Here is a 23678-nt window from a genome sequence, read left to right as displayed (position 1 = left end):
ATTTTTCGTCGAAAAAAAAAATTTCGAATCATTTTGGAAAAATTATTTTTAGTTTTGGGGGTCGATTACAAACATTTTTGGTCATTACATATACCCCCGAAATCTTACGCGTTTTCGAGAAAAAAATTCGAGAATAAGTGAAATTTTCGACAAAATTCAAAAATTTCAAATCGTTATAAAAAAATTATTTTTAGTTGCAGAGGTTAATTACAATCACTTTTAGTCATTAGACATACCCCCCAAATCCTACCTACTTTCGAGAAAAAAATTCGAGAAGGTGTGAAACTTTCGACAAAATTCAAAAATTTCAAATCGTTCTGGAAAAATTATTTTCGGTTTCGAGGGTCAATTACAATTATTTTTGGTCATTAGACATATCCTCGAAATTCTACGCATTTTCAAGAAAAAAAATTCAGTAAGGGCGGAACTTTAAACGTTAATAACTTTTTAACGAAACCACAATCAACAAATTAGTATTCTCAATTTTCGTCTTATTTTGGCCTCTAGAATCTTCCATTAAAATACTTCCCAGGCCCAACACCCTCTATACATAATTAATTACCATGTCGATAACCTTTAGTTAACACACCTACTTGAAATAAATTTTTCTTTATATTCAGCGTATCGCAACGAGGCTCGTTCACGAATTTAAACGTCCATAAATATTAAAAGTAAATTTACCACGTAGAGAATAGATTTTAGCGCCTATTTCACTCCGAGCATACGAACGCGGCTTTAAAGTTACCGGGACCCCTCTTTTCATCACTCCGTATATTATCCTGCACCTTTCTTACTCTTTCCTATTAATATTCCAGCACCACTTCCGTTTGCGACGCCGGTATGACATTATTCTTCCCCTCGCGACGTAAATAGAAAAGTTCTTTATTTATCTAATTCCACGCGGAAGCGACGGCATTGCGGTACGCTGAGTAAACGTAAGATCTCTGGAGGTAATTATCTAGCCTTGCGGTTGTTACTTTTCAACAGGTATGAGGATACTGGTGATGCTTTTACTCGACACGCTTCCGATGCTGGGCAACGTGCTGCTCCTGTGCTTCTTCGTCTTCTTCATATTCGGTATCGTCGGCGTCCAATTGTGGGAGGGCATCTTGCGCCAACGATGCTTCCTGAAGGCTCTACCAAACGTCAAATATCCCGAGTAAGTCAGCAACCGATCCTCCTTCTGGGGCGACACTATATTTTTCTACCTCTTTAATTTCTCGTTCCACAGTCTCTCTACGTCAATGCGTCCATCTTGTGCGTTTATTATTACTTTTCACTTGCATCGATTCTGCATTCTCTTCGTTTCTCTTTCTTGGATCCTTTTCTTACACGCTAGAACGCAACTCTCGAGTCAACGTTAACCCGTACACGCCGCATTCGGTCGGAATAAACATCGACCCGTACTCTATTTCAAGAAGATGGCGCAATACACGGCCACGCGACTGGATAAGTACCAACACGAAAGAATCCGCTTTTTCGTACACGTTCCACAAACTCTTATTTACTCCGGGTGATTTCGATAATTCTAAATACGAGAAAATCCGGGTTCTCAGTCACCACTTGTATTCATACACTATAACAATAGTGATTCTAATTGCAAGCGTTCGAATACTTCCGTGAGCCATCGTGAAACCATTAAACGCGTTTGTACGATTCTCACAGCTCGTGCAAATCTACTATACTCATAAAACGTTGTGCATGACGAAGTAGCTCGAGTTGTCGCAAAGTATCGCTTGAAACAAATTTTATTTCGCTACGAGCTCTTCCGTTCTTCTGTTTCTCTCTTTACTATCGTTTACCATAGTTTCTCCGATCTGACAAATTCGCGAAACACATCCAGGAATTTGAATCCAAACAATTTCGAAAATAATTCATTTCATCCCATGGTACAAAGTGGTTATTATTTACGTATCTGTTCACGATAAACAGAGGTATTGGAAGCGAAATGTTTCGTTGTCGCGTTTAATCGCATTTACTCGTGATAATGTTTACGTTTCGAATGAAAAGGTGATTGTGTTCATTGTTTAAAATGTTCTGATTTTATTAGCGAGAATTAACCCTGGAAATACTGAGTTATGGAGCCGTCGAGCTACGTCCGCCTACGTACACGATTATCTTTGGAAACATTTGTTATTATTTTACAAGCAATGCTTTAGAAATTGATGAAAATTTTAATGGTATTCTCTAGCTCTCTAATGGTTTTCTCTAGGAGGCGTGAAAGTCGACGAAACGAACGATCCCCGTGAATTAGCTAACCTGTGTCTTCCCTTTTCTCCCCCTGTCCGATAAAATGTAATAGAAAGCTAGATATTAGACGTAAGTACTTGACCCTAGGGGACAGTGACAGGGTGTTGTTTCGCTGTTGCAGGTTACTCTCGGACGAGTACTCGGTTCGATCACGCATTTAGTAAGCTCTAATAGAGAACAATGTGCTGTGCATATATCTATATACATATCTAAATCTATACGAATTAAATAGACACCTAATATGGATAGACGTGCATCCGTGTGTGCATTATATGTATATAAATGCAAACGTCACGCGCATATGTATATGTCTGTCTCTCTGTCTGTTCTTGATCATGGTACGAGTGTACAAATGTATTTATAGTGTGTACCAACATAGAGCATGCCACCATGTCCAGAGGCGAATAAAATACTATTTCGTACAACGCGGGATTGTTTGTTTGATATAGTCGGCGAGAAGTTTGGAAACGTTCTAATTGGAAATTCTAAATTCAAGTATAGAAATCGTATTTTATAGCCGCCTCTGCCGTTTCACTTGCCGTGTCACGCCCGGTTAGGTACAGTAATTCCTCGCTCGATGAACGAAAATCACCCACAACGACTAAAATTCTTTATATTTTTTTATATATTCTTGGGTTCTCGTATAATTAAAAACAGTCCGAATGAATACTTTCGTCGTAGAAATAGTAATGATCTCAAATACAATAAAAAAAAAGTTCGATTCAGGTTGAATCATTCGCTAAAAATTGAACAAACTAGAGGGACGTAAACAATGGTTAATTCGAGTCTCTTTAATCTAGTTTAAAAATCCTAGCTCCGAACGAAGAATTACTGTACTCGTGTTATGATCATCGCGGCCATAGTCTTCCATAGTGTTCCGTTTTAATCGATCCACGCAAATATCGTTGAAACTGTTAACAATATTAGAAACTATTTCTGAGGAAGGTTGGAGAATTTGGGGTTTTACAAATTTTTAAATTGCCGTCGTTTTTATAATTTTGATGCCTACATGTATTCACGAACCATTATATCAAATGGTAGAATTTTATTAAATCTATTTTCCTAGATGAATTAAGTCTAAATTTCTGGTAGCATAATCAATAGTCTTTTGATCGTAGTCTTGTATGGAAGAATTAACGAAACGTAAACTTTGCTATAAAATTTGAAGTCGAAATTTAAATTAGAATGCTTGAATTTGCTTAAGGGATGAAACCACCCTATAGAATTTAAATTCCACCGGTTTTCGCCATAAATAACTGCAATATAAATCTAAATAAGCGCCAGGAATGTTTGGTCAATTGAATTCGACGTGAAAACTGTTACTTGGAAGCGAGAATTGTTGCATAAGACACTCACAGCGACGAGTTCACTATGATGGATGCAATTTGAAGCGACCGCGAACGCTTAAAGCCACGACGGTGATTAATATCACAAGCAACCGCTTCTTTTACGGTTTCATTATGCCCTTCTGTGTTTGAAAAACAATGGGGACTTGTGTTGGTTTATGCGAAGGATCAGGAGATAGTATGGCAGGATGGTCGAACAATATAACGAGGTTAAGCTCTTAATTGTTTTGGACGGTCAGTGAAATTTGCATCTACTGTGCAGTTAAGTGCAGCAATGGGGAAATCTTCTAATTAAAATATATTTGTATTCTGTATTTCAATATTTCGTTGAATACCAAATCGTGTGATTTCTTTTAATTTTGGGATCCTTGCAAATTTGGTAATTTTTAATTATTCGTAGTACACGTGTCGATAGATTTGGACGGGTTTAATGATTATTTAATAAATAAAGAGTGTCTGCATACGTTTCGTTCTAATTCGAGTACGATGAAATACATTTTGCCCGCCTCTGGTTCTAATTACGGTCAGGTCATGGTCGCGTATGGCTATCCAAACATCCCAGCTCGTAATTGTTGGAATATCTAACTTGTTAGGTGCCAGGTGCTTTGTGCCCCTCGAATATTTAATTAGGAACTCTTTTATCTGGTATTTTAGCCCCGGTGAGTCAGATTCGAGATCATTCAAGGTCTTCTCACCAATTAATGCACGTTGCTCTTACGCTCGATACTCGAGAAACTGACCTTTAGTTTCAATACAATGATACACTCGATCCCTAAATGTTCTGTCAGCCATATCGAAACCTTCGTTCAACACATTTTTGGCACCCTTTGATCATTCCAGTTATTACGAGTGGTTCTTCTTGGTACACTCAAGCTTCTAGGAGTGTTTTCGCCAAGTCCTCCACCAGTTTCGATTCGTCTGCCCTAAATTTCAAGTCCAGGTTGTAATAAAATAAAGAAAAAATCAAATATAATATAAATGGCGGCAATGCATACCATATCCTCAGAAATGTTTCGAAAGTTACGGATAATCTCGACGATATTTGGATCGATCACACCGGGACACCTTGTATAGGCAGTTTACAACAGGAATGCGAACGAATAAGGAATTTTACCGAAAATTATATGTGTACTTCGCACGGTGTCGAGCTCGAATGTCTTTTCTCGTCTCTCAGCGACATTTCAATTTTCTTCGCATCCTCTCGATGCACGAATCGATGTTTTCTATATTTTTCGTCTCGATATCACGTTACTAGTCTTCACATAACGCGTCTTCACTACTTCTCTCTCTCTCTCTCTCTCTCTCTTAGCCTATCTACAACGACCATTCGTCTCTGTTCGTTTCTCTCACCCGATTTCTTCGCCTTTTAATCGACACAGGATCGTCCCAGGATCTTTAAACCGCGCATTGTTATTAGCCGTTCGATGAAATTCACGGGAAGAACGCTCGGTCACGTTTCCCCAACTTGTTATTCACTCCTCAACGTCGGCCAGTCGCTCCGAACTATTCCAAATCCCATTTATTTTCCTAACGCTTTGTTCCCGTCGTCCTTTATTCGCACTGGTCATTCAACCACCGAACAATAGCAAACGCTCGCGTGAGTGGGATGAAGTTTATTTGAAAAGATCTAGTTCTACTCTCGACTTCCGCGCCGTAGACGTGTGCCAGTAATTCGATTAATTTCGGCGATAAATACCTTAGTCGCCATTCACTTTCAGCCGTTCGATAATATCCAAACGTTACAATTTTATCTATCGACCAGAAAAATTCAATTTCAATATCCTCTCAAAGATGTCTTCCAACAAGGATAAACAGATTTTACGTTTGCAGCATTTTACAAAATATTTCTCCAAATTTCATTATTTCTTTATCTTAACGATATCATCGATATATCGCTGGATATCGATAACTGGTCGATATAATCGATATATCGCTAGGTATCGTTAACTGGTCGATATAATCGATATATCGCTGGGTATCGATAACTGGTCGATATAATCGATATATCGCTGGATATCGATAACTAGTCGATATAATCGATATATCGCTAGGTATCGATAACTGGTCGATATAATCGATATATCGCTAGATACCGATAACTAATCGATATCCTCGATATATCGCTAGGTATCGATAACTGGTCGATATAATCGATATATCGCTAGGTATCGATACTTGGTCGATATAATCGATATATCGCTAGGTATCGATAACTAGTCAATATCCTCGATATATCGTTAGGTATCGATAACTAATCGATATAATCGATATATCGCTAGGTATCGATACTTGGTCGATATAATCGATATATCGTTGGGATATCGATAGCAGCGCCATTCGATTGACGCCCACCGGTTTCGATTTTCTTCTCGATAGGATCGCGGAGCGAAGACTGGAGGTTTTTGCGGAGGTTGTGCGGAGGAGTGAGACGAACCAATCCCAGGGCTAATTAAACGCGCGATGCTCGCACGGTCTATTCCGGTTTACGTGGCGGCTATTTTCGAACGTTTATCGACTTCTGCAACGGCGTTACGCGCTCTTTCAGCGTAGCAGCGTCGATCCGCGTTGCAACTTCGCGAAGTTTACTCGACGATGGTGTTTTTACCATTTTGGTCATTTAGTCGTGAGCAACATTCCACATCCCCATCTGAAACTTAATTTCCACGCGTTATACCAGAACCCACGTAACGCTTCTCACGGAATTTTATCATTCACGACGAAGAAAAAGAGTTCCTGTCTTTAATCTCCACTTGTCATCAGCAGAGTGTGAATGTTTAAGTGCTATAGAGTGCACTTAATATGCAAAAATATAAGAAATACTTGAAGCAAGATACCAATTATTATATTTAGGGATTAAGACAATCCTTTATAAAGATCTGCTTCTAGTCTATTCATGAGATACTTTAGTCTCCCTAAGTTAATTGCCTCCCTTGAAGATAATTACCATTTCTAATCAAAAATTTCTCTATCTTGGTACATGGTACACAAGAGCAATAATACAATTTTTCTATTGCAATTTGTAACGAATCTGCTTGAAAAATCGTGAGAAGCGTTTTACCGTGGGGCACCATGTGCAGAGCGATACCTCAGCCAGTGGACTCGAAAGAAACATAATCCCATGTATGTTTAGAGACTCGTATCAGTGTTGCTTCATCGATCGGTCGAGGATGACAACTGCTGCACACGAGATGACTCTATTTGCAAGAGAGAAACCGAGTAAACGCAGACCTTTTTATCGAGCCACGACTGTAAACATACACGGGATTATCGCCTCGGTGTTTAGGCGGCTGCATTACTCTCGAGTGCACTGGCGGGAGAATCGCTCTGTACATGCCTGCTTCCTTCGTTTATTTGTTCATTCTGCTATTTACATTTCGAGAAGGTGGACGTATTATCGTCGTCGTCATACGATTTCGAGAAATCTTTCCGTATTGGAACAAATTCCCATGCTCTTTCACAGTTGTTATTGAAATTTGATGAACCCCATGTTCGATTTGAATTTTACCATATACATATGAGGCGTTGAGGATAGAAAGACATGGTTAAAGAAAAAAAGCGTTTCAAACATTTTCCATAGGCTAAACAATTCCATGAATTATTTAAAGTGTTTGAAACGTGTTTTTTTCCATCCATATCTTTACTGAGTTCGTCAAAATTAGATATTTAAGGTAATGAAATAGAGAAATCGAACAAATTACTGGTAAATATATCGGTATTTCTGTATTTCGATTTCTAGAAAAGTCATGAAGATACAATTGAAAGATCGTGAACATTTTTAATGGCCAACTATTTCGTCCAAAAATTTGTCCACTTTCCTGAATTTTTTTCTCGAAAGTACGCAGGATTTCGTGGGTATGTGTATTGACCAAAAATGATTGTTATTGACCCTTGCAACTAAAAATAATTTTTTCAAAAGGATTTGAAATTTTTTAATTTCGACCAATTTGTCCACTTTCCTGAATTTTTTTCTCGAAAGTGCGCAGGATTTCGTGGGTATATGTATTGACCAAAAATAATTGTATTTGACCCCAGAATCTAGAAATAATTTTTTTAGAACGATTCGAAATTTTTTAATTTTGCCAAATTTAGACACATATTCGATTTTTTTTCTCGTAACTTAGTAGGATTTCGGGGTTATGTCTATTCACCGAAAATGATTCTAATTGACCCCAGAATCTAGAAATAATTTTTTTAGAAAGCTTTGAAATTTTTTAATTTTGCCAAATTTAGACACCTATTCGATTTTTTTTCTCGTAAGTTAGTAGGAATTCGGGGTTATGTCTATTGACCAAAAATGATTGCAATGGACCCCTGCAACTAAAAATAATTTTTCCAAAACGATTTGAAATTTTTTTTTTTCGTCGAGAAAGTCAACCTTCCTGAATTTTTTTCTCGAAACTGCGTAGGATTTCACGGGTATGTTTATCCACCAAAAATGATTATAATTGACTCCCGCAATCGAAAATAATTTTTTCAGAACGATTCGAAATTTTTTTTTTTCGACGAAAAATTTAGGCACCTACCCCCTGTCGATTTTCCTTAAAAATCAGTTTTTTATTTTTAGTAAGTTTGTTTGACGCCCTACAGGAAAGTTGTCTAATACTTTTTTGTAGGTACTCATGGGCTCTACTTCAGAAAAAAATTTCATTGAAATATATTCACTATTATAGGAGTTATGGCTGTTTGAAAATTGGACCTGTTTTATGGGGGTTTTCCTCATTTTGCGGGGTCAAGGATCAACTTTTTGAATATTTTTGCTATTCCTATCTATTCTCCACTAAAATACGCGTTGTTTGCCGCTTGAAACATTAAAATCGTCCAATCCGTTCAGGAGTTATGATGTTTTAAACATTCGCCTGATATTTCAGTGAAACATATCAACGCATGGTCAGACATTTCAGTAAGGAATTTTTTTCTCGAAACTGAGTAGGATTTCGGGGGTATGTCTATCCACCAAAAATGATTGTAATCGACCCCCGCAACGGAAAATAATTTTTCCAAAATGATTTGAAAATTTTTAATTCAATTTTTTAATAACTTTTTAACGAATCCTCGATCAAGACATGTGTAGCTTTTCCCAGTTGAGTATGACACCCTGTATAGTCGCTGGTAACGCAACTTCCGAAAGTAGGACTGACAGAATTGAACCGAACGTGGTCCAATGATGTAGAAAACCGTGAAAACGTTGCGGCGGTTTCAAACTCCGTACCGTTTATTGGGCCGCGTAACTTTACGCTCTGCTTTCCAGGAATTTCGAGAGGGTACAAGCTTTCTCGATATCGAAATGGGTCAGCTCGTAAGAGTTGCGACTGTAAAATATGATTGTTGAATCACGACACGCACGAACGCACGATTAAGCAAGATCCAGCACTCGCACTAGCAAAACGCATTCGATGCAACGACGGTCACATTAGGCGTCGATTAGCTGTATTTTCGAACGAGAAGCACGATCAGCGCACCGCAAAAAAGCACAATACAGTCGCTCACACTGAACATCGTCCAGCAGTCATGCTAACGCATCGATAAAGTACTCTATGTACAGATAATTAAGACACCTTTACGGTCGATAGAGAAATTATTATTCCTACATCGTACGACGCAAGAAATTTTACGGAATTATTAACGACAGGCGAAACGTTTATAAATATTTATATACGTGCGTAAGAAAATATAAACTGGACGTTTCTCCGTGCTTGTTATCAATCGATTTTACTAATTTCTCAGTATATAGGTTGTCTCTGTAACTTTGTGCTTCGAATAACAGCCCCAGCTTCGATATTACAAGAGAATGTCTGAGGAAAAGTGTGTCATGCTCGGTGGGGCTTGGATTATTCATTGAATAATCGCAATTAATACGGGCCTGACATTTCGTGAGGTTTCGAGCTCACTTTTTTAATTGGGACACGTTTCTTTTTGTACACGATCTTATATCTGATCCAAAATATAGCGAACAGTTTCTATTATTTAGATCAGAATGATCTTCTGTCACTCTCAATTTAAATTAACTATACCGGTGCAATAAATATGCATCTGGAATATTTACTAAACTAAATTACACGGTTTGATTTGTAAAGAATTGTCGCGTGACCTCGAAAATTGTTTTAAAAATCAACCCCCCGGAGGAAGATGATTCTTTCAGCTGTTTTTACAAGGCTAAATTGTTTGTTCGAATGATATTTAATTTTCAGCAGATCTTATCATTGAAAAGGCAAAGATGGTGGACGATTTTGAGTACGAGCTACCGCAGTTAGCTAAGCTGTGTTATAGGAGCGGGCACGTGCATTAGGGGGTAGCCTGAAACGACTAATCGCGTTAGAAAATTAGAGAGAACTCGACGCTTACGATGTTTTAGATATTAGACTATTCACGGCGAATTGTGACGCTGGTTTTTGCATGGTTTTAATTTCTGGATAGAAACGTAATTCGCGATGTGTCGATACACACGGTCGGAATGCTGTTAAATAATTCGTTGACTGAAACAAACGCTCTGTTTTTTTTCAAACACGAATTCCGTATCGATACGCAACCGGGTGCTCTGGAAAACACGGTTCCTCGATTCCGTGTTGACATTGCTGCAAAATCGTTGCTTTCAGCGTCGCTGGTAAACTTTGCACAAGCCTCGACGTTAATTGCGACAGTAACGAAGCGTACCGAGCTGCATCGAAGAGGTTTAAACTTTTTGTCGACGTGTTTAACGTAGACAACGATTAACGTAAATTATGACGTCAAAAATCTATGTTGATTTCGGTTATAAACTCTAATTAAAGGTTTTAATTGATCAAAAAGGAGTAAAAATCAAATTTTCAGCTATTTGTAACTACGAAACGTGGATATAAAGCTTCTCGTTTGTCAAGCTTATATTTTTGTTCCGAAATTAATAATAAAAATCAGGATCGAACATTTTTAACGTAGACAACGATTAACGTAAATTATGACGTCAAAAATCCATGTTGATTTCGGTTATAAACTCTAATTAAAGGTTTTAATTGATCAAAAAGGAGTAAAAATAAAACTTTCAGCTATTTGTAACTACGAAACGTGGATATAAAGCTTCTCGTTTGTCAAGCTTATATTTTTGTGCCCGAATTAATAATAAAAATCAGGATCGAACATTTTTAACATAGACAACGATTAACGTAAATTACAACGTCAAAAATCTATGTTAATTTCGGTTGTAAGCTCTAATTAAAGGTTTTAATTGATCAAAAAGGAGTAAAAATAAAACTTTCAGCTATTTGTAACTACGAAACGTGGATATAAAGCTTCTCGTTTGTCAAGCTTATATTTTTGTGCCGGAATTAATAAAAAAAATCAGGATCGAAGAGTTTTCGTAGACTTGGGAGAAACAAAATTTTCTTTTTTCCAAACTGAATGCAAATTATTATTATTATTATTATTATTCATTTATTAACGGGTAATTAAACCCTTTAGTACAACGATGTAATATCTAAGGAACTACAGATGTGGATTTTACATAGTAAAACATTATCGCTTAGTGAACGTAACAAGAATAAATTAATTTACAATACGTTGCGAGGATAGTTTTAGACTTTCTAATGATTGTTCAATTAAATCTTAAATTAAAGAGACTTTTATGAATTCTTGTATCTTGAAAAGAGTGTTGCCCAGTGATTTGGTAAGAATTGTCTTCTTGAAGAGAATTGAGTAAGTATAATGCGACAAATTATAGTCACGCGTGAGGATTATTGTTTAACGAATAAAGTATTAAAATTAACGAAAAGGTGTCGCGACGATACGATAATTGTAACGCAATTGTTTACGTTGGGTTAGAGTAACAAGGAGTGTACAAATACGTGTTGGTATCGGTTGCATCTCTCTATTAAGTGTTTTTGTGGAGATAACCGACATTGTTTAGTGGTAGCGCGCTACATGACACGATGAGAATGAATAGCACGTTGATAAGAGCAACCCTCGAAGTCAAAGGAGGGCGTTTACTTTCTTTTATCCACGGGAGGCGACACTACAACGGCATTCTTAAAGGGGCGTTAGCAGTTTCCTTTCTTATTGTTTTTCTTTGATGCAACGCCAGGCTGCGTGCACGCAAACTCGATATTTACATACGTCTATACTTCTTTTCCTTATCGTCGATTGCTGCACTCTTACTTCAACAACATACGAGAATATGCATAATAGTATATACGATATGTATGTATATGTACACCTACAGTCCATCGAGAATGTATTAACGCGCCATCTTTACGCTTCCAACGATTCGTACATTCTGAAAGAAATATCTATTGAGACGATAATTCTTGTTGAAATTAATTATTATACGATTTATACAATTAAATTAATCACATAAGGTGGCTATAATGTTTCTTTAGCAGCTAATCTAGGTATAGAAATTTTGAATATTCCTATTCGTATCGAGACGATAATAATAATATTAGAAAAGTACAAAAATTGGTGGCATGAGAAGAGACGTTTTTGTTGAAATTAATTATTATACGATTTCTACAATTAAATTAATCATATAAAGAGGCTATAATGTTTCTTTAGCGGTTAATCTAGATATAGAAATTTTGAATATTCCTATTCGTATCGTGAAAAATGATTTTGAGAAACAGAAACAATTTTCTTTTACTATGTTCGGATCGTTTGAAGTTAACAACGAGGTACGAATAGTTTTGTGACTCTGTTATACACTTGATATAGCAGGTGTATCGCATACATATATACAGGGGTGTTCTGTTGCAGGTGTTGAAGCCTTCAAAGGGTGATTTTACATGCTAAAATAAGATGAAGATTAAGAATACATGCATATTCCTTCGTTAATAGATCGAAAGTAACAATGTTCAAGATTTGGAAGTTATTCGAAATTGGTCATTTTAATGGAGCAACTCTGTCCTTATTTTCGTGTTATTTTGGCATATAGAAGCGGCCCTTAAAATTTCAAGCACCCGTAGCCAAATGTACAGGATATTTCGAAACGATGGGACGAGTCAAAGCATGTAAATCTCTCGTGCAAGGAGAAATAGAAAAGTTCTTTAACGTATTGCTTTCTGATGTTTTCGAGATACGGATCTGTAAGAATGTCATGGACACATGTGCACGTGTGCGAGAGATCGAACTGTACTGAAAAGTTGGCTGGACAGAGGAATGTGAATCCGATTGCTGTTCAAATCCCAATTTCAGTTTGGAGTTTAATAACGTGGAAATTCGGACCAATTAATCGGAAACTTCAGCGTCCGTAGATTCAGAAATAGTCTGCATCGAAAGTCTCTGGGAATAAAGAAACACACGAAGATACTGCGTTTGATGTTTACGCAGATATCGGCGAGCCGTGATGATTTAATAAAACCAATATTTATATGTTTGTTTAACGGGTAAAACTAATGTTTGAACATTTATGAAATGTTGATTTAAAAACAGCTTCTGTCGAATCGAAACTCTTGCAAATATCGCTGGCGAGAAACGCGCATGAAACCAGCCTTTGAAGTAAATATTAACTCGTGGCCGTGTTTAAGAATTCTTTTAACAATTGTTTTTATTTCCACGGCGTTAAAACTAAAATCTAGAATCTTAGAGATGCATTTAAAGGATTCAAGAGCTTCATTAGAACCTTTTCGATTTCTCTCAACGTGCGAGAAATTTTCGCATCTCTGCTTGTTCTTCCATTCCGAAACCGCCTGTATAGATATATACATATACATATGTATATATATATATAGCCTCTAGATGTAATATATCGTCAGACACGCTGCATATACACGGTGTACGCATAAACGAAGCATGTGACGGGTGCATCCATGCATAAAACATACATACGCAACTTTTTAATTGTAAGAAACTCGACTCGATGAAACGGCGATCGCGTACGGTCGTGCTTAAATATATTTTAATCGTGCCCCCATTGATTTTCCAGCGATCTCGAGAAGTACTTCGAATATCAAGGTCAGGACTACATTTGCTCGCGTCCCGACGACAACGGAATGCACTCTTGTAGCAACTTGCCGCCCCTCAAGTTGGGTGAGTACAACTTCGATGTTCTTGAGCGACGAGAGGATTCTAGGAAAAAAAAGGAATGCACGAAACCGACGTGTTTTCGAAACACCCCGTGGATAGGGAACCAATTTGGCCACGGTTTGGTACGTTTCCAAAATAACGGTGGTCCGAGGACGAAGCCCCCCCCCATCTTCCCCGCCATGACGTAATTATTTTCGTTGAAAGCTGACTTAATGACACTGTTCCCAATATCGATCTACCGTTCAAGGACTACAATTCATATCGCTTCGATAGAGACTCTAAGACCAACTCATTCTCTCGAGGCGACGATGCTTTGATTGCCACCCGTGACACATTTTGCAGTTATTCAATTAAAGTCCACCCAGAAGCGTATCGAGCCGATTTTCGTTACGGGACAACATTTCGCCCTATCTTCGATCTATTTTTCTCCCGCGTGCAATATAAATATGCACGAGGGACCATTGTACGATCGTCGAATCACCGGTATCGCTATACTCGATCTGCTTTGACAGCCAGTTTGATTTTCCTTCGACGTTTTCATCGTCCCGTCGATCTGGTCTTATTCTAAACGTGCTCGATACGCTCGAAGAAACTGCGTCGCGATGCCACTGTTTTTCATCGATAAATTACTCGACGACTTAGAAATTAGAATTTGCACCAAAACGCTGGTGGTCCCTTCCTTTAACGCGTTTCTCTCGAAATCATATTTCTTAACTCGGTTTCTTTTGGATTTTTACTTGAAAAATCAATTCAGTCACTCAGCCATTTAATAAAATACAAGTTCTTATGCGTGTGTGATACTAGAAGTCGAAATCTTCGCCAGAAACTAGTAGTTTCCCCTTTTACGAGCGAAACGATGAGACGCAAGTACTGTGCGTTCGTGAGAAGTTTGCTATCGAAAGGAATGCGGTTCTGATTGGCTCCCCACTCTAGTTCAGACTCTCTAAAGTAGTTCTGCGCATGTGCAGTGGCTGTGTTTCGTCGTTTCTCGTTAATTCTTGCGTCGCGATGCCACTGGGCGCTTCTTTGTATTCGTTTTAAATTAACTCGACGACTTAGAAATTAGTATTTGCACCAAAACGCTGGTGGTCCCTTCCTTTATATTTCTTAACTCGGTTTCTTTTGGATTTTTGCTTGAAAAATCAATTCAGTCACTCAGCCATTTAATAAAATACAAGTTCTTATGCGTGTGTGATACTAGAAGTCGAAATCTTCGCCAGAAACTAGTAGTTTCCCCTTTTACGAGCGAAACGATGAGACGCAAGTACTGTGCGTTCGTGAGAAGTTTGCTATCGAAAGGAATGCGGTTCTGATTGGCTCCCCACTCTAGTTCAGAGTCTCTAAAGTAGTTCTGCGCATGTGCAGTGGCTGTGTTTCGTCGTTTCTCGTTAATTCTTGCGTCTCTGACACCTTTTCCTTTGAGCAATCATCTTGATCGGTACCAGAGCTGATGGAGGACAATTATTAACAGCGTAAATAGTCGAACGTCGATTATCGGAAACAATACCAGCATATAAAACCGTTTCCAATAAACGAGTTATCGTATAATCCGATGGGGGACGCGAACAAAAAGGTCGAACATTTGTTATCGAACGCGGTTATCGTATTAATAGTACTGCGCATACGTTAAGAGGAAATTGACTCTGTTTTTTAATTAAAATATTTTACGAGTAGGCCAGAAGGACACTGTTTCTCCGATAATCAGACTCTCGAAACGTTAATCGACGTTCCGATAATCGATATTCTACTTCTATCTTAGAGTGACTACATTGCAGTTGGCTATTCAAGTATTCTCGCTTTTAGGGAACGTGATTTGCAACAACACTGCGTTGCCGAACAATAACGCAACGTTTATCACCAACGACACCTGCGTTAATTGGAATTACTATTATACGGAGTGCAAGGGTCAGGGTAACAATCCATTCCAAGGAACAATATCGTTCGATAATATCGGTCTTGCTTGGGTCGCAATATTTCTTGTGAGTGTCCTACTTTTGTCCCATTCTCAAAACCAAACTATCAAATACCAAAATCTCTAGATAGCTTTTAAAATATTTATCAGACTATCGGTGTAGCAGAATAATTTTTTTTTATTATTCGACTATCTAATCCTTGGACAGCGGACTTTAAATCGATCGAAAGATGATTAACCTTTTGACTGCGGCGCGTCCTAGGAAGAATCCATCAACATAGATGGCGCGATCGTCACACGCCTGTCGCTGCGACTGGTGACCAAAAAAGTACCTGGAGATTTAAGAGACCATTCTTACAGTTTAAAAAAATAATAAATGCAAATAAATTAAAATATCCAATTTTTATCCAATTCCATGTCGAATCAATTGGTAAAACAGTAAAAGGTGTTATAGTAAAAAAAATGCAGAGGGTATAAATTTACGCTTTTCGTATATGTTGATGGATATGTGAGGGCGTATATTTACGTCTTTCGTATGTACTGATAGACTTGTGAAAGCGTATATACACGCCTTTAGCAGTCAAAGGGTTAATCGTTGAAAAATTCAAGGAATTGCAATAAAATTTTCAAGGGAATATTTAAGATTATAATGGTACTATAAAATGAATTTTTCAGTCCGCTGGCTGAGGGTTGATAATAGCCAGATTGCTCGATTAATCGCAGAGTCAATAGACCATTCAAATTATTTTTAATTTTATCAACATTTCGATAAAATCAGTAAAATGATATTATTGCTATAGGTAATCAGTCTGGAAGGATGGACAGACATAATGTATTACGTGCAGGATGCCCATTCCTTTTGGGATTGGATATACTTCGTTCTATTAATTGTGGTACGTTTACAACTTACATAACAAACGATCGATCTTTCATTATTTGTTCTACGTTAACATCAGACTCACGTAACCCGTCGATTCGACAGGATTAAAAATAAATCAATAGAAATTGAAGATTTCTAAACAAAAGATAGCTCGAACTGTTTGAAAAGGATATTTTTTACCAACTAATTTGCCAAAATGGTATTCAAGTAAAGTTCTCTAGCATTGGAGGCTTCAATTTACCGGGGAACATCTGTTTCCGCATAAACCACTTTTAAACTTTCCTTAAAACAAATAACTACGATTCCTATTCGCGTGCTATTGTAGTATTTGTTATTGATATATCAGAATTTAAGTTTATTTGGGTAATAAGTACTCCATGGAAACTAACATTTCGTAACACAGTATTATTAGAAGCAAAATTAAAATGAACGTCAAAGGTGGGTGAAAATTATTCGTTTACGATTTATAAAATTCTCAGAAAAAAAACGATCTTTCGATGCTAGAGACGTCGATAAAAAGGAGATGCGTTTGATTTACAGATTGGCTCCTTCTTCATGATAAATCTGTGCTTAGTCGTGATAGCAACTCAATTCTCAGAAACGAAAAAACGGGAAATGGAACGAATGCGTTTGGAGCGTGCTCGTTTTCATTCCACGTCAACCCTTGCATCCTCGACGAACACTTCGGAACCAACCACATGCTACGCAGAAATTGTTAAGTGAGTACTGTCCTTCAAACTGTCGCACGGTTATCCCCATCATTTCTCATACAAGCTTTATCATTTTAAAATTGAACAAACCTTTTCTATTTAAAGAAATACGTATATTTCTTCAAATATTCATCGTTTGAATCTCTTTGGTACAAATAAATACACCATTGTATTGTAAACGAAACACGGATTTTTCATGAAACGCAAAAACTTTGATCGATCATTTCGATTCTTATCTTTTTTGGAAAAAAACAGTTTCAAGAACAGTTTGACATCTTTTTCACAATATCTTGTTTATAACGGGTGTCAAAAATCGCGGTCTCCGCGGACATTTCTGGCCAAATTGGTCGAAATGAAAGCATCGGGTTAAAAGTATAAATTATGAAGACACCTTGGACCGGTGCCCAGGAAAAGTTCCATGAAATCGGCTTTGGCAGTCAACACGTTCGAAAGTTTCAACAAAAAGATGGAGATAATAAATTCCCTTAGTTTTTCGTTTAAAAATGTCGACCACGTTTGCCAATAAACTGTATGTTTCCTGTTATTATTTATTAATGAAACACTTTCTGATTTATCTCTATGTATTTTCTTACTCTTATTTATAGCGTGTACTGACACTGTTCGAAAATTTATTTTCAGTCGTATTTATAGCACGAGAATACCGGTTTACTTTAAAGCTTTGGGTTACAAAAATAAAAGCGTTTTGTTCTCTTTTGTTCGAATCGCAAAGCATTTATTATTTAAATTTTTGTGGTCGTCATAAAAGCTCGAACATTTAGAAAACGCTTGATTAATCGTGCGGGAGTTGGTGGTATTAAATTTACCGGATTTCTTTCATCAGCGAACCCATTTGGAGTTATTAAATTGCATTAATGTCGTTTCCAAAGACTCAAATCGCTTTTAACATAAGCTGCTTTTCGTTAATATCCATTCCCCGTTGTTTTGCCATATAATAAAACACATGCATCACGCATTTATGCCTGAATTGCAGAAACGACATAATTTGTATAATTTTATCGTGAAAATTAGTTGTAAATACATTTGGCAAGGTGAATGGATCACGCTCTGAATGGAAAATTTCAGTCCGTGTTAAATAACGTATTGGCGTTCGGTGCTAAACATAGCAAACAAAAGTGAGAAGATAAAAGGGAAGATATCTAAAAATGTACAATTCCCCGTCAATGGAACAGCATAATTTTAGTAAGATATTGATTTTCTTTGGCTTATTTTTGCGCCCTCCTGGCAATGCACCTACCATATACACATATTTTCATTTCTGAATTTTATCTCTCAGATACGCGAATATAAACGTGACAATTGCTATTTTTCTGACAGTAAAAATGTCTCAGGCAACTTTAAAGTCAACTTTAAACCAGACGATAATGGCCCATTCGAAACAATTAATATTTTTCTATTTTTAGTAATTTTGTTTGACGCTCTACAGAAAAGTTGTGTTATACTTATTTGTAGGTATCCATGAACTCTATTTCTCCTAAAAATTTCAATTAAATATATTGACTATTGTAGGAGTTATGGCTGTTTGAATATTGGATCATTTTTATTGAGTTTTTTCTCATTTTGGGGTGAAGGAATAGTTTTTCGAATATTTCTGAAATTTCCACATATTCTTCATCAAAATACGAGTTGTTTGCAATTTGAAAAACAAGCGAATATGTTTCGTTTTTATACGATAGATAGAAACGATCAAGACTGAATTTCCCACGAAAAAAAAAATAATAATTCTGCTTCCAGTTTTGCTAGACAATCATAACATTATAATTAGAGTTAGCGGATAGAATTTCGCGTAATATTCTTTTTTAAAGCGCGGGTCAACGATTCTTTCAAACGAATTGGTTAAACGTGCACGTAACATAATGAAATTCAACGTTAAATTGAAGAACGACGAGGAGCCCGTTTAGCATCGACTTTCTAATTGGGCAGCGACGTTTAAAATTGTCATTCATCGCTTCCGTTTCCCATACACTCTTGCCACGTGTTCTCAGATATATCGCGCACCTGTGGCGACGAGGAAAGAGGAGACTAATGAAGAGGTACCGACTATATTTATACAAAAAGCAGCAGAAACGCGAGCAGAATTTACTTAAGGAACAGCAACAGCACGGACATCCGTTCCGAGGAAGCGCAGCCGGCTCTGGTTCAAATAGATTACCTGGAGGTAAAGTGTTTCATACTCTCCAAATAGGATTGCTCTGCGGTATTGTATTTTCGTTTGGGTACCGAGTATTCTGAAATAAGTGTTACTCGAAATTACGTCTGAATTACTGACCTTACCTAATACTGACGCTTATGACACCAGTTCTACAACATGATCTTAATAAACTTGGATGCACCTTATATATAATCAAGTATCATTTTTTTACTACTTGAAAACCATGGATGATAGTTATTTGACTCGATAGAGATTAAAGAGATAATAACTATGAATTACTCTGTTGATAAAGAGTACAGTTGCTTGAGCGAATTTCCAGTCCACTTTGAAGGCCTCTTCTTCAGGAAATTATAGTAAATTCCTGTGCTGAAGAGCTTTTATATATAATCAAGTATCATTTTTTTACTACTTGAAAACCATGGATGATAGTTACTTGACTCGATAGAGATTAAAGAGATAATAACTATAAATTACTCTGTTGATAATGAAGTACAGTTACTTGAGCGAATTTCCAGTCCACTTTGAAGGCCTCTTCTTCAGGGAATTATAGTAAATTCCTGTGCTGAAGAGCTTTTATATATAATCAAGTATCATTTTTTTACTACTTGAAAACCATGGATGATAGTTACTTGACTCGATAGAGATTAAAGTCACGAGATAAAGAAGTAATAACTATAAATTACTCTGTTGATAATGAGTACAATTACTTGAGCTTTCCTGAAGTCTCTTCTTCAGGACATAGCAACTTCGTGTGTTGAAATAGCAAGTTAGAAGAGCTTTGGGAGAACTTGTCTAAACTTGACGATCGCTTAGCAGACAGGAGACTCCATCACGGAAGATGTCCACGGCTTTTGGCAGCGATCGAGTACGCGGAACAACAGCAGGGGATCGGTAGCGGCGGTGGATCGTTTCCAGACTTCACAGCGACCAGCCCTCAGGGTGGAATTCCTGGCACAGCCATTGCCAATAACGGTGGTAGCAATGGAAACTTGGCCATTGCGCCACGCGCGAGCCCTGAAGTTTCCGAAGCAGACGTGTCAACAAACGTGTGCCATCGTATGGCACTTCATCGAACTTCCTCCGTGTCTTGCAATGGAAGCGACAACATCCTCTCCAACGCGACCGAGGCGAGCATACAGGTATATCTGCAACACAAATATTAATAATTACATAGTTACGAAGCCTTGAAGTAGAATAGGTTAGCCTATAGAGAAGACTTAATCACCAGTCAGCAGAACTCTGAAAAATTTATTTATCAAAAACAGAGGTTCTTCTTCCCTTTGTCATTGTTCGATATTTTTATGGAGATATAAGGTTTCAAAGCTTTGTTTACGTTTAACGCGAGGTGAATGACCTGACGCGCGTAAATAGTAAACAACGATATATGTTAAATTTCCAGACAAACAACGCTCTGCTCAGTCCGCCTTGCACACACTATCGCAGAAGAAGCAGCGTGATGTTCAGCGACGTGGTGTTGCTGCACGGGAGCAACAATGTTGGAAACGCGTTGCAAACTACTTCGATGGTCTCACCTGGTGAACGCAACGTGTGTTCCAGCGAGAAAACAACACAGACTGGCGACGGTAATGTCTGGTCGAGTCCACTGGCTGATCACATACAGGTACATTCTACTGTTAACAATTAATATGCATCAAAACTACTTCCAATCAGTTTTCGACGACGTTACTTCGCGAGTCGTTCTTTACTCGATGCTTCTATGAAACAAAGAGAGGCAAATTTTATTCGCGTATAAAAAACGGAAAGTTTAGATCGATTCGTGCACCAAGTTCCCTGATTTAAACGAATAAAAAGTTGGAGATTTAATATTATGCAGCGCGACGTGAAATCTTTCACGGGAAAGGTTGAAAACTCGATCTTTTCGCACCTACTCACCCCGTCCCGGCGAGGCCACTTCCACAAAGAACTTTTCAAACTTGTCGAGTAGTGCAATTGGAACAAAATCAACTGGCTGCTTCTTTGGCTATGAATCTCTCTTTCAAACCACTCGAATTCGCTTCTCTGTTCGACAAGGGAACCGTACTTTAAATATCCTTCGAAATTAGAAGCATAAATCAGTCCCAATGCGAACGAAATGACTGTAAAACATTACTTTTTTAATAATATCAATCCTTTCTGTAACTTTAAATTAAACTTTAATCGATATTAGGAATTTTCATGAGTCAAGTTCAATTCGAATCAAATGGCTGCTTCTTTGGCTATGAATCTCTCTTTCAAACCACTCGAATTCGACAAGGAAACCGTACTTTAAATATCCTTCGAAATTAGAAGCATAAATCAGTCCCAATGCGAACGAAATGACTGTAAAACATTACTTTTTTAATAATATCAATCCTTTCTGTAACTTTAAATTAAACTTTAATCGATATTAGGAATTTTCATGAGTCAAGTTCAATTCGAATCAACTGGCTGCTTCTTTGGCTATGAATCTCTCTTTCAGACCACTCGAATTCGACAAGGAAACCGTACTTTAAATATCCTTCGAAATTAGAAGCATAAATCAGTCCCAACGCGAACGAAATGACTGTAAAACATTACTTTTTTAATGATATCAATCCTTTCTGTAACTTTGAATTAAACTTTAATCGATATTAGGAATTTTCATGAGTCAAGTTCAATTCAAGTCAACTGGCTGCTTCTTTGGCTATGAATCTCTCTTTCAAACCACTCGAATTCGACAAGGGAACCGTACTTTAAATATCCTTCGAAATTAGAAGCATAAATCAGTCCCAACGCGAATGAAATTACTGTAAAACATTACTTTTTTAATAATATCAATCCTTTCTGTGACTTGAAATTAAACTTTAATCGAAGTTAGGAATTTTCATGAGTCAAGTTCAATTCGAATCAACTGACTGCTTCTTTGGCTATGAATCTCTCTTTCAAACCACTCGAATTCGACAAGGGAACCGTACTTTAAATATCCTTCGAAATTAGAAGCATAAATCAGTCCCAACGCGAACGAAATGACTGTAAAACATTACTTTTTTAATGATATCAATCCTTTCTGTAACTTTAAATTAAACTTTAATCGATATTAGGAATTTTCATGAGTCAAGTTCAATTCGAATCAACTGGCTGCTTCTTTGGCTATGAATCTCTCTTTCAGACCACTCGAATTCGACAAGGAAACCGTACTTTAAATATCCTTCGAAATTAGAAGCATAAATCAGTCCCAATGCGAACGAAATGACTGTAAAACATTACTTTTTTAATAATATCAATCCTTTCTGTAACTTTAAATTAAACTTTAATCGATATTAGGAATTTTCATGAGTCAAGTTCAATTCAAGTCAACTGGCTGCTTCTTTGGCTATGAATCTCTCTTTCAGACCACTCGAATTCGACAAGGAAACCGTACTTTAAATATCCTTCGAAATTAGAAGCATAAATCAGTCCCAATGCGAACGAAATGACTGTAAAACATTACCTTTTTAATAATATCAATCCTTTCTGTAACTTTGAATTAAACTTTAATCGATATTAGGAATTTTCATGAGTCAAGTTCAATTCAAGTCAACTGGCTGCTTCTTTGGCTATGAATCTCTCTTTCAGACCACTCGAATTCGACAAGGGAACCGTACTTTAAATATCCTTCGAAATTAGAAGCATAAATCAGTCTCAATGCGAACGAAATGACTGTAAAACATTACCTTTTTAATAATATCAATCCTTTCTGTAACTTTGAATTAAACTTTAATCGATATTAGGAATTTTCATGAGTCAAGTTCAATTCAAGTCAACTGGCTGCTTCTTTGGCTATGAATCTCTCTTTCAGACCACTCGAATTCGACAAGGAAACCGTACTTTAAATATCCTTCGAAATTAGAAGCATAAATCAGTCCCAATGCGAACGAAATGACTGTAAAACATTACCTTTTTAATAATATCAATCCTTTCTGTAACTTTGAATTAAACTTTAATCGATATTAGGAATTTTCATGAGTCAAGTTCAATTCAAGTCAACTGGCTGCTTCTTTGGCTATGAATCTCTCTTTCAAACCACTCGAATTCGACAAGGGAACCGTACTTTAAATATCCTTCGAAATTAGAAGCATAAATCAGTCCCAACGCGAATGAAATTACTGTAAAACATTACTTTTTTAATGATATCAATCCTTTCTGTAACTTTAAATTAAACTTGAATCGATATTAGGAATTTTCATGAGTCAAGTTCAATTCGAATCAACTGGCTGCTTCTTTGGCTATGAATCTCTCTTTCAGACCACTCGAATTCGACAAGGAAACCGTACTTTAAATATCCTTCGAAATTAGGAGCATAAATCAGTCCCAACGCGAATGAAATTACTGTAAAACATTACTTTTTTAATAATATCAATCCTTTCTGTGACTTGAAATTAAACTTTAATCGAAGTTAGGAATTTTCATGAGTCAAGTTCAATTC

At 37.1% G+C, this 23678-nt stretch overlaps 1 protein-coding gene across 1 annotated transcript in view; it reads left to right on the top strand.

Moving 5' to 3' along the window:
* The window catches only part of LOC122401832 (voltage-dependent T-type calcium channel subunit alpha-1G), a 96742-nt gene that overhangs the window by 30690 nt on the left and 42374 nt on the right, over window positions 1-23678 (top strand). Inside the window, exons 5-13 of the mRNA XM_043404214.1 lie at window positions 988-1159; window positions 2372-2410; window positions 13483-13586; window positions 15387-15562; window positions 16296-16388; window positions 16916-17094; window positions 19089-19261; window positions 20072-20394; window positions 20655-20876. Coding sequence (XP_043260149.1) covers window positions 988-1159; window positions 2372-2410; window positions 13483-13586; window positions 15387-15562; window positions 16296-16388; window positions 16916-17094; window positions 19089-19261; window positions 20072-20394; window positions 20655-20876 — 1481 coding nt within the window. The remainder of the gene's footprint in view (window positions 1-987; window positions 1160-2371; window positions 2411-13482; window positions 13587-15386; window positions 15563-16295; window positions 16389-16915; window positions 17095-19088; window positions 19262-20071; window positions 20395-20654; window positions 20877-23678) is intronic.

The sequence above is a fragment of the Colletes gigas genome, unplaced genomic scaffold (genome assembly GCF_013123115.1).
Source record: "Colletes gigas isolate AHSC1104 unplaced genomic scaffold, ASM1312311v1 Colletes_gigas_Sc00029, whole genome shotgun sequence".
NCBI lineage: Eukaryota > Metazoa > Arthropoda > Insecta > Hymenoptera > Colletidae > Colletes > Colletes gigas.
This window is presented reverse-complemented; position numbering and strand designations above follow the sequence as displayed.